Raw genomic sequence first — 12,229 nt, forward strand, 5'->3', positions numbered from 1 at the left:
TGATATGCTGTATTCTTTATTGTGTGAAAGAAAATCAAATTTATGTATTTATCACAACCTCCGACGTCCTGTGCGCAACCTGAGCCTATGGGAGGTCTTGATGGCCTATTGAGCTTCCAAGCAGCACTAGGCCGGCTCGTTGGCAGGAGACATTCTGCACTCTTCCAACTCTTCAATCTAGTTATAAAAGCAAATATTAAAAACTGTTTACGTCAAACAAATAAATATCTCAATACCTTCGCTTTGGCATTGGCTAGGAGGTTTTCAATTCTGTCATGCTCGATGGCTCTCTCCTGAGCATGGCGCAGAGTTGCCTCCAATCTGGTCTTCATGTCGTTTCTTATCAGCCACTCTCACTTCCACCTGAGCCTGCAGCACGGAGAACCTCTCGTTTTGTCTGGCCAAAGCTGTTTTGGGTTTTGGCTGCCAACAAGCGTTCATGGTCACCTCGCACCCTATTGATACATAAATATTGGAAGAAATAATTCATGGGATAAAATTTTAATTCAACCTTTTTCCTATACTCCATAGACACATTGCAAGTGAGAATAAAGGCATCGGTGACTCGCTTGGGCATGTCCGGGTGCCATGCAAGTGGTTCATAACAATTAGCTTGACCAATTTTGTGCTCAATTTGTTTTTGTGCTGCATCTCCATGATTTCAACCGGGAGGAAGTCAAGTCTTTCTTGTAGATGCTCAAAACTCCATCGATGCAAACTTTAAAGATTGAAAATTTCAAGATACAAAAAAATCTATTATCACGCAAAATTTGCATTTTTACTTTGCTAAATGGACCTGCCTGACGAGTGGAGTTCAATTCTGAGAGGGCGGTTCTTGAGACTCCTGCGAGGCATTCCATGGTAATTTTGATGCTGTTGATGGCCTTCTGGCAGGTCAGGTCAAATCTCAAATCCTTCAGAAATGATGCGAGGGTGCAGACTTTGCCCTAAAAATTTGTAAAACGAGATATTCTTAATTTTAGAATAGCTTAAAAAGTAGTCTCGGATTCCAGTCTTGCAAATGGTTAGTTAGTATTACTTAACGCACTTCAAGAGTTAAATCTCTTCTCAAACAACAACACTGACAGATAATTTTGAGGAAACAAGAAATTGCTCGATCCATCACTGCAAAGCAGCATTCATTGGGAGTACAGTACATACGCTATTTGAAGTTTAAAGACCCTTGGAAATGTCATTACTAACGGTGCTTCTTTCTGCGACTTTTAGACCCAGAAGCGCTTGCATCAGACTGTGGGTCTGGCACAACGATTTGCCCTTCAGAGATTTCGTCCTTCAGTTCGGACTGGGAAATCTGGTTTTGCTCTCTCCAAGAAAAACATGACATCTCGTAATTGCTCCTTTAAATCAGTCAGTTCCTGAGGTTCAATTGATTTTAAGCATACAAAGCTATTAATTCAACTCATATCTTACTTTCTCCTTATTGTTCTGATAATCGTTGAATTTAGGACTCCAGGGCACTGAACTTCTCTTGCCAAACGCTCTGATTTTGCTGCATTCTGTGGCTCATGCTAAAACTTCTTGTTGCAGCTCACTTTTTGAATGAAGACAGTTTTGCATTCAATGTTTGGATCTGTCAATGAGAAAGAATCACAATTTAATATTTGATTTGATAGAATTGCAGATCACAAATCAACCAAGCTTTTTCTCCTGCGTTTGTTAGTGAGAAGTGAGTGGAACTGTTTGAGTGGGCGGTCGAGATAATTTGAATGTATGCGCCAATTTTCAGGTCCTTTGCAGTACAAAACTTGACAATTGTGTCACACAATTGCTGGCTAAATTGAGCAATCTTGGCTCCATTGAATTTAGCAACTGGAAGAGTGTACAATTTTAAATTAGATTAGTTTTTATACCTAAAAGTTTTATAATTACTTTTAACAAAGTTCTCTTTTTGGCTCGGTCGGAGTTTGGATAGCTCCAGAGGGCCTTTGTTGTGACATTCATGTAAGGCATAATGTCCACATCACTGACAATGTCAGATCTGACTTTGATAAGCTCGTCATAAAGCAATTCCTAGATACTGAATGCTAGAATATCTGAGACACATTACAATTTATCTAGAGCTTACAATATTTTTACAGTCTTCTTCAACTCTCTTCTGGGTGCTCACTTTTGACTGCCAGAGTTAAGGCTTTTTTAAATCTGAACCTTTCCAAATCTTTATTGATTTCAGCATCCCTAAAATAAAATTGTTACGGCCAGTCTAAACTCACACATCTGATCACAATTTTTACTTTTAATTTTTAGCAAAACAATTTTGTCAACTACGCACCTGGCTTGCCGATGCCCATTCCAAATGCAACCGTAGCAACCACAACTTGGATTTTGTCTATGACAAAGTTTTGATGCACCCCTTTTCTTTTCGAGAGTGATAAACCAGTATGATCAAAGCTTCCACATATGGAGTTTTCAATACTAGAAGTGTTAAAAATAAATTTAACATCATACTTTGTAATTAATTTCTATTTAAAACGAAGGAAAGGATCAACTTTAAATCTAATTCATTGAATAAACTAAATGTTATGTACAATTTTTCTATTATTTTCAATTTAAATACATTTTTATATTCTTACGCTGCAAAGTGCTATCGACAGCATTGCTTTCTTTCTTTTTGGGACAGTAAATGATAGTTAAGTCATCAAACTATAGTGTGAAGAACCAAGAACCTTAAATTTTTTGATGGCCAAGAACTTCAGGTCGTCAGCTATGTTTCCCGACTTCACATCAACAGCCAGAGAGAGATTTGGCCTGTCAAAGCCTGAGTTCACCATTGTAGGTGATTTCAGTTTCAAGGATTTGCAAATGTCCCTCCGAACTTGAGGAGTGGTTGTAGAGGTCAGTGCGAGAAATGGCACATGAGGAAAGATTTGCTTCAAATTGCCCAGGTTTCTGTACATAGTTGCTAAGGTTAATTTTTAATTCCAATTTGGATATATCAAACTGACCTGTAAGAGGATCTGAAGTCATTGCCCCACTGACTGACCCAATGAGCTTTGTCGACAGCGATGAGGACAACGTCTAGATTTGCTGCCATTTTTTTTCAGAAGAGATTTCCCATTTTCACCAGAACAGAACTCGGGAAACATGTAAAGATGCAAATCAGGCGATGCTGACTTTCCATGATCTCTTCTAGAGTGGATGTTATTGAAGTTTGTGCTGTTCCGAGAACCCAGGCAGGAAATTTTTGAAACCTAAGAAAAGGCAAAAAGAATAATAATAAGTATTACATTTATATTTTTTGTGATATAAAACCACTAAAGTGATGATAAAAAATATTCTTACTATAAGTCTAAGGACTTGATCTTCCATCAAGGCAATCAAGGGTATGAATATAACGGTTGAAACTCTCTCGGAAATTGATTACAGACTTTTGCCATAACCAGTTGACATCAGGACACAGCTGTCTCTTTATACCTAAGAACAAAGCATATAATAAGTATTCGTTTTCGTTTTAATTATAAAAAGATGTTGAAGAAACCTCTAGTACAGTGGAGTTGATTTTCCATTGCAAAGGATGGAATGTATTGTGACCAAAAAATACTTTCACAGCGCTTGCCTTGCAGGTGCTTTAAAGCGTCTCCAATTGGAGACGGTTGAGTTTGGCTTTCACTAAAAATCACAAATAATCAAAATTATCTTCTTTCTTTCAAATCGTGTATTTGACTTTGAAAGCGCAAAACTTGCCATTTCTCTAGCCTCTGATTTCGATACGTCTCCGCGCAAAAGTAACAACTGGATCAAGTGCTCTGTAGTGACATCAGGATACTTTTCAACCAGTGCATGCAGGTCCAAGGAGAGCATTTCCGAGTCTTCATTTTTCAGCACCTCGGCAAGTGAGTTGATGGCTTCCAAACAAGTATTTTCATGAGCCATATCATGAGCAACTTTTAAGAAAAATGCCTGTAGTTTATTTGCCTCATTAATTATCTGGTTAGCACCCTCTCATCGATCGTCACTAGTTTTGAAGGCCATCTTCTTTTGCAGCATTGCTGTGATATATTTTTTGGCAACAGTGTTGATGCACTCAGTAATGACCAAATCAAAATTTTCTGGCCGCAAGTGCCTGTAATCGCTAATGTAGTCATCCAGAGTGACACAAATTGTGTCGACCGCCGAACTACTTCCCACCCACTTTGCAGTAACAAATTCTTGAAAATGAAGCTCCAAATCTAACAATGCCTCTTCTAATAAGTAACGAGCTGACTCAGTTCGCAAATTCTAAAAAAAAAGCAATCATAAGTCTCTATTTTCATTTTAGGGTGAGTATTACCTGGAACGTCATCCTCAAAGTCTCAAATCTTTGGCCAGCCATGATATCATGAATGCCTGGCTTCCAGTAATGCATTTTTGTTTGGTTTGCTAGCTCTTCGAATTGAAGACAGTTGTTGACAATTTTAATCATGTAAGTTGTGAAATATGGGTTCTGTGATAAATTCATTAAAAAGTGACTAAAATATCAAAATAGATATCCTTACCAATTTTCTATCTTCAAAGTGACTGACTTTGTATTGAAAGATGGCTTCTCTATAAAGATTGCCATATTGGGCAACTTGCCCGATGCTCAGCAAGAGCGCCTTGAACGTTAGATCGTGGCTAAAAATATACCACATTTCATTAAGGTTGAAACTTTTTGTTTATTTAATAAACCTTATTGTGTTTGTAACTTGCAGATTCTGTTCAATCATTTGGAAAATTATGACTGGAGCCACGGTGTGATAGTATTCTTGATCATCCGTATCAGGCTGTGATTCTTTCATCCAATCTTGCTTCTCCGTTTCCAGAGTCTTGTACATCCACTCGGAGTAGTTCATTTCCATATTCTTTAAATTTTGAAATTAATTTTCAATGATTATATAGATTTATGTTTTAAATCGCTCTTACCTTCAAGTACTGGTCCTCCAACTCTACGACCTTCTCACTTGATAGAAGAGGTCCCAACGAAGAAGTATTTATGTTCAGTTCAGGGTTCATCATAAGATCAGAACCGTTGTAAGTGTTCTTAATCCAAGAGAGAAGAGTCACATACTCATTCCCGACCAAACCAGCATGTATCAAGTCCATCAGCTAATTGATTTGGACCAACAATTATAAATAAAAATTTTATTCAATTATTTTGAGGCAACTTACGTGGCGTGATAACGAGTCGTGGTACATTTTTACAAACATATTTAAAACATCATAATGTGGAGGAAAGCAAGGCACACAAAGGTCCTTGACAACTTGCAAATCTTCAGAAATCAGGAGTCGGGTTAACTACAACGTTGAGAAAACATATTATTATTATGGCCACTCGACAATAAAATTTTACCTCTAAGTGTCGTACAAGCCACATTTTGTTGTCGGAGCGTTCATCTGTTTGTGTTCCTTCAATTCTCTGTGCAGCACCAACAGCCAAAACATCCATCGACATCTGTTTCCACTTTTTAGGGCGTCCAGGAGGCATAAAACCACTACGCTGGAAACGCTACAAGATTTTTGTTAATGAAGATTTAATTATAATAATTTGAATTGTACCTCTTGGGCTTCAGCGTCAGCTTTTTCCTCCCTCTCAATTATCCTCAGCGCAGTGACAATCACAGTTGGCTCTTTTCTGACCGTATTTAGAGTGCGGCCGAGGATCAATTTGATTTGCTTGGCGAAGTATTTGGAGAGCTCGTTGACATCTTCAAAGTATTCCTTGAGCATGATAGTATCAGCAGGTGCTTGGTTGGGAAGTTTGTGGAGCTCGAAGAGCAAATCATCGCGTGAATTCTCCAAATCGGCAAGGCTCTGAAAAACATCACCACTTAAAATTGCAAATAAGAAAAAGAGTGGAATTTATTACTTGGTGAGCGTGAAGAAGCTTTCCTTCGCTGATCCACTGCTTAGTTCTTTCAACGCTTTCAGGAACAGTAAAAATATGCTTCAGGTTCTCCATGGCCGTCACATACTGGGAATGTCTCATGTTTTCCTCTCTCACATCTTGCAGCCTCAAACTCAAATCTGGCACACTCGTGAAAAAATCCTCCAAAACTTCCAAGCTAAAGTTGTATTAGAATAGATCGTTTTAAAATAATTTGACTCTTAATACTTTTGCTTAATTTCTTGGACATCCTTCAATGACACCTGCAACTGGTTCAGTCCGACACGAACACCATCAAGTTGACTCTGCATAGCCGTTTTTAGCATTGATTCTACAGAGGCCTTCTTCCGCTCAACCCTACGCTTATATTGATCAACCTGCAAAAAAAAAATTTTAAAAATTTATGCATAAAAATAAAAATCAAAACATTATTTATCAAGCTCCAAAAGATAATTTGCAAACCTTTTCCAGCTGATCAACTCGCTGAAGGAGCTGTTGAACCCTCTTTTTAGCATCTTCCTTTGCCTTTATTTCCAAATTGTCAAAATCCATCTTACTAAAAAAACTGCAAACACACTAAATTAGAGAAATTGACGAGTGTTAATTTACTTGAAATACATTTTTCCGCTCTACAATTTTCTTATGTTGACATTTTCTGCGGAGGGGTGTTTTCCAAGTGGGCGTTTCCTTTTAATTAAGTACACAACCAAGCCACTTGGCAGCACAGCACAGCAGTCAGCAGAAGAAGGGAATACGCCAGGTGAATGGAGGCCGAGCCGCAATTTTAGGAATTTTGACATCGAATCTAGTAGACAAAGACACGATCAGCATCTCCGGATAGCAGTTCGAAGCAATCATGTTGAAGCACGCAAACCTTTCCCTCGTCAGTCACATCGTCAGGTGAAGAATTTGCTGTTTTTATCAGAGAATTCCCTGCTAAGAAATTGGCCTAGTGATTTAGTCGACATTTCTTTCACAGCTGATTATGTTGTTTGTGTAATACAATGCGATCGGTAGGTCGTGTTACGACAGACGACACTGCAAAATACTTTTCCTTTTTCACCCCATTTTGCATGTCAATACACTTATATTTTACGCTTCAATCAATTCCATATTTAGCAAAAAAAAATCCGTGTTGTAAACTATTTACATATTTTTATTTTTTATTTATACGGAGTAACGTTGCAATTTTTTTTCGCTTTTGTTTATTTCAAATTGTTTTCCTTTCAACGTGTGCATCATTCAAGGTTGAAACTGTCATCAGATTCAACATCTTGGTTTTATATTAACAAGTTGCAAAACTGGTCTGTTAATATATTTCTCTTCAGACACTGTAGGCGCTTGCTCTTTGGACCACTTCCAAGAAAAAAAAACTTTTGTTACCACCTTGAATATATAGATTTTTCTTGTAAAAACTCTAAAATTTTTTTTATCTCAATTTTAATCAGTTAAAATTATTGACTTTAGTTTGATTATAACCTGTACTTAACTTTTAACACTTCCAGAACATTTGAGACACATTTTGTTTTCTATGTTTTACATGAGTAATTAGCTGCTTAATGTGATTGCCCACAAGTGACTAAAACAACTTGTTTTCAGGGTGTCCAAGCGATCTGTTGGCTCTGTTGTCAACATACCTAAGGTCGAGGATTTCGGAGTACAAAACGAGCCCATTTTAGGTAGGAAAACTGCATCAAACATAATTTCTCTCTATTTATCAAATTGTGTAGGATATCTCAAAGGGAGTAAGGAGCGCAAAGAGCTGCAGGCAGCTCTTGACAAGCTCTCTTCTCAGTGTCAAGATGTTCCGATTATCATTGGCGACAAGGAAATTAAAAACTCAGATATCCAGTACCAAGTCATGGTATGATATTTAAAAAAACAAAAGAGCGAGAAATATTAATTGCCAAAGTATCATTTTTAGCCCCACGACCACAAAAAGAACATTGCAAAGTTTTACCATGCATCAAAAGAGGAGGTGAAGAAAGCCATCAATGTTGCGACTGACGCCCAAAAGCGTTGGGACCGAACACCTCTGGACGAACGTCTTTCTATTTGGAATAAGGCTGCCGACTTGATGGCTGGAAAGTACCGCATGGAGCTGAACGCAGCAACCATGTTGGGCCAAGGAAAGACTGCAGTGCAGGCAGAAATCGATTCTGCTGCAGAATTGATAGATTTCTTCCGGTACACTTTTAAACTGTTAATTTAAGCACAAAATTAACATTTTTTTTTTAATTTCTAGATTTAATGCGTATTTTGCTAAGGAACTGTTGAAATATCAACCTATAAGCGAAGACTCCAAGGTGACCAAAAATTCAATGCGATATCGAGGCATTGAAGGTTTTGTGGCGGCTGTCGCTCCATTCAACTTCACGGCCATCGGTGGCAATCTTGCCTACACGCCTGCTCTGATGGTGAGTTGATAATAATTTCAAGACACTCTGAAAAATTAGTTTTTACACCAGGGTAATGGAGTGGTGTGGAAGCCGTCGGACACAGCTGTGTTGTCCAACTACGTCATCTACAAAATTTGTAGAGAGGCTGGCGTTCCTGCTGGTGTGGTCAACTTTGTCCCTGCCGACGGACCAGTTTTTGGCGATACGATCACTGCGTCTCCTCAGCTTGCTGGCATCAACTTCACAGGATCTGTCCCGTAATTTAATTTGGACATCAATTTTTTTATCTTCCTTAATTTTTAAATAACTGTAGAACATTCAACCGATTGTGGGCTCAAGTTGGAAAGAACATCAACTCGTATAAAAACTTCCCCAGACTGATTGGCGAGTGCGGAGGAAAGAATTACCACTTTATTCATCCTTCAGCTCATGTCGAGTCGGTCGTCATGGGCACGATTCGATCTGCCTTTGAATATTGCGGGCAAAAATGCTCAGCTTGCTCCAGGATGTATGTTCCAGAATCTCTCTGGCCACAGGTAAACTCTGTTAATTTTTTACATATTTGTTTATTTTGTTTATTCATCTTTGCTATAGATTAAGGAGGGGCTTCTCGCATTAAGAGACAAGTTGAAGGTAGGACCCGTGACTGAATTTGACTCGTTCATGTCTGCCGTCATTGACGAAAAGGCTTTCAATCGAATCAAAAGCTACATTGACAAAGCAAAGAACTCCTCAGCTCTCAATATCTTAGGTGGCGGACAATATGATGACAGGTTAGAAACGATGTTTCAGTTTAATTACAAGAGACTGATATATTTTTACTTTCAGCGTTGGTTACTTTGTTCAGCCTACGATCATACAGACAAATGATCCCAAGCACCGCATCATGAGCGAAGAAATTTTCGGCCCTGTTCTCTCCATTTACGTTTACCCGGATAAAAAAGTTGATTCGATGTTGGAGCTTGTCAGCGAAACGGCACCTTATGCACTGACTGGAGCTATTTTTGCTCAAGACGAGTGAGTTGAAAGCAAAGTTATTTGGATTTGTTAAATGCTTATTGTAAAATTCACAGAAATTTCTTGAAATCTGCCATTGATGACTACAAATACACAGCTGGAAACTTCTACATAAACGACAAATCAACAGGCTCCGTTGTTGGTCAGCAACCGTTTGGAGGAGGTCGTCTCTCTGGTGAGTACAACTTTCATCATTTCCAATCCAATTTCAATGAATCCAAATTTCTCAGGAACAAATGACAAAGCCGGAGGTCCCCATTACGTCTTGCGCTGGGCCTCGCCTCAGTCCGTAAAGGAGACCTTCGTTCCTTTGACAGAATGGAGATACCCTTACATGGACTAAATCTCCGCTCTACCGATTGCATTCATTCTTGCCCTCTCCTCCCTGTTTTTTGCACAACGAAAATCGGTGCATAACATCAAACGACCATTAAGGAATTTGTTGCTAGGTTGTGCCATTTGAGAAAATGTACCACGATTGCAGTGTTGCGTAGAAATCCCTTGCATAAACCCAAATAATCAGTTGTTAGGTACTCAGTGCGATGCAAAATTGCATATTATTGAGTGGAACATATTTGGTCACACATTTGTTCAATCGAAGTATATTTTGGTGCTGGAAGTACTTACTTAAAATTCTTGCCAGCCGTGCAGTATTACTCAAGAGTACTTACCTTTGAAAAGTAATAACTTGTGATTATTGATTTAGCTAGGTGTATTATGTGCTTTTAATTTGCCTCAGGTCTTGGCCGAGTGCATTTTTTTTAAATTTCTTGTACAAAAGTTTACTCTTATTTTTCTACTCTTATTGCATTTTATTTAAAAACAAATCTTGATTCTTGCCTCAAAATGAAGAAATTCTTGCAAAAATAAAAACAACTACAACACTATGTTCTTTGCTAATTTGAAATTGGCTATTTTTGCATGACGACGAGTCTTAATTAGGGCACGAAAACCAACTTCCGACACCATCATTGGTGTGAAGCGAAAAAGTGCTGAATGTAGCATCTTGACAAAAATGATGATGACAATATGAAGTATTACTAATAATGGTATTACAGTTGTGTAATGTTTGCCTTACTTAGTAGTACTGCAAAAGTATTCCCAGTGTTACGAAAAGAACAATAACGTATGTACCCATATCCCTTTTCTTGAATCAAATCGTACGCGGGATTATTATTGTATTTTTTATTAAAAGTTTATATCAATTGACGGATGGCATGCATTTACTCATTTGATTTGCATTCTTAAAAACATTTGTCACTTCTTCACCTTTCCGAAAGTCACAAAAGTCTTCTACTTTTTGTGGAAAGTAACGCAAAATTTGAAAACCATCCGTTCACTTGATTATTGAAGAAATGTATTTGTTCATTGTGATATGTTGATTGTATGTTGCATATATTTCAAAATTAAGAACAACATGTCGAGTAACAGTCAAATCATTAATGTGTAATAATATTAATATTAGAAAAGGAAAACTTTATCTAACATTGTACGGTATGAACTCATAAAGATGAACCAGCAAATTGTAAAATCAACACGAGTTTAATTCAGAATCTCGTTCCTATTTTTTTCGGAAGTAATTTTTAGCTGCTGAAGGTCATGAAATTTCAGGTGCCAAGTATTTTTTGCATTAATGATGACGCAAATTTCCTTCGCTTTACAATTGAATTGCACATCCTGCGTTTGTTTGCGTATCCCTGGCCCAGTGGCCGAACGGAATTCACCTTTTTTAATTCTCACAATCATTTTGATCAATTTGCGTCCGGCCAGGATCTCCAACCACTTAAATTCCATCTATTTCTCAGGGGTCATATTGATTTCTGGTTGGTTTCCCCCTCGAGGGCAGTCTCACTTGCCAAAATTCAATATTTCTAAACTTGTCCATTAGGGAAATTTTGCTCTTCGTGACGCACAAAAAGCAAGTCACGCCAATTGACTTCCAATATAAACATGTCACCTACTCTACGACAATATTTTCCCCTGCGCCGGAGGCCTATTATAAGAGATGATACGCAATATTTTTGCCATTGTGGCTAGGTAAATATTTTTTTGCCGTGTTTTTTTAAGCATTACGAGATGAAGCGTTGACCTGAAATTTCAGACCTTTTTATAATAAATTTAAAAAAAATGTATTTGTTTAATTAATTGTAATTTAATTTATTTCAACAAAAACAAAATTCCTTTTTTTTAATCATTTAATTCAATCAAACATAATCAATTCTATTTAAAAGATAACAATTTTATTTTTTTCTTTCTGGCAAAGTATTTTTTAAAGCAATTTTTAACATACATTCAGAAACTTATTGTTGGCGAGAAAACCACTGCTTGGAGAACAAAAAAGAATGTCAAAATTTTAATATTTAATTGAAAATTTTAATTATTTTCAAATCAGATTAGGATTTCTGTTTCCAAAAAATAAATTTTTCATTTAAAATTCAAAATCAAGTCATAGACAACAATGAACATTACCATGGAAAATCCATAATTTTATTTTCGTTATTTTTATTTTTTTTTTTCAACAGAAGTCTTAATCTGTTTGAAAAAGAATTAAGATTTGAAAATAAAAGTTGAAAGTTTATCATTTTAATTCATTTTCTGAGCATTGGTTTTCTCGCTCAGTTTCTGAATCCAGTAATCCCTGTTAAAATTTATTTTGAAAAAAACAAACGGAAACTGGAATCCACTAAACAACGCAAACACGACACAACTCTAAAAAATGGCAAAAATCCACACACACCCACACTAAAAAATTAAATTTTTTTTAATTAGATTTATTTATTTTTCGCAGACTGGTTAAATTGCTTTTTTTTGTTCAAATAAAACTATAATTTTTTTTTGCGGAATTTAATTATGTTTTCATAAATAAAATATTTAATTATTTATAAATAATGCAGCACATCTTTTTTCAGAGCATAATAACAATAACAAAGCGTAACAAAGGTAAGCGACTTAA

General features: G+C 36.9%; 2 protein-coding genes across 2 annotated transcripts; one reads left to right on the forward strand and one right to left on the reverse strand.

Moving 5' to 3' along the window:
• Nucleotides 1–3,703: 3,703 nt before the first annotated feature.
• LOC132198603 (exocyst complex component 3-like) lies at nt 3,704–6,634 on the reverse strand. Its single transcript, XM_059622717.1, has 12 exons — nt 6,479–6,634; nt 6,323–6,425; nt 6,089–6,237; nt 5,843–6,038; nt 5,533–5,787; nt 5,327–5,482; nt 5,146–5,271; nt 4,900–5,082; nt 4,666–4,838; nt 4,494–4,611; nt 4,289–4,441; nt 3,704–4,236 (listed from the first exon to the last, which is right to left on the reverse strand). Exons 2-12 carry the CDS (start codon nt 6,410–6,412, stop codon nt 3,961–3,963), a joined length of 1,875 nt encoding a protein of 624 aa, XP_059478700.1. The 5' UTR covers nt 6,413–6,425; nt 6,479–6,634; the 3' UTR covers nt 3,704–3,960.
• LOC132198605 (delta-1-pyrroline-5-carboxylate dehydrogenase, mitochondrial) lies at nt 6,590–11,317 on the forward strand. The gene is made up of 11 exons (XM_059622718.1): nt 6,590–6,760; nt 7,460–7,539; nt 7,591–7,724; nt 7,785–8,047; nt 8,106–8,277; nt 8,329–8,516; nt 8,573–8,795; nt 8,854–9,032; nt 9,088–9,276; nt 9,333–9,451; nt 9,507–11,317. Exons 1-11 carry the CDS (start codon nt 6,717–6,719, stop codon nt 9,617–9,619), a joined length of 1,704 nt encoding a protein of 567 aa, XP_059478701.1. The 5' UTR covers nt 6,590–6,716; the 3' UTR covers nt 9,620–11,317.
• The last annotated feature ends 912 nt before the right edge of the window (nt 11,318–12,229 follow it).

Source organism: Neocloeon triangulifer, unplaced genomic scaffold, assembly GCF_031216515.1.
Source record: "Neocloeon triangulifer isolate White Clay Creek 2 clone unplaced genomic scaffold, ASM3121651v1 ptg000013l, whole genome shotgun sequence".
NCBI lineage: Eukaryota > Metazoa > Arthropoda > Insecta > Ephemeroptera > Baetidae > Neocloeon > Neocloeon triangulifer.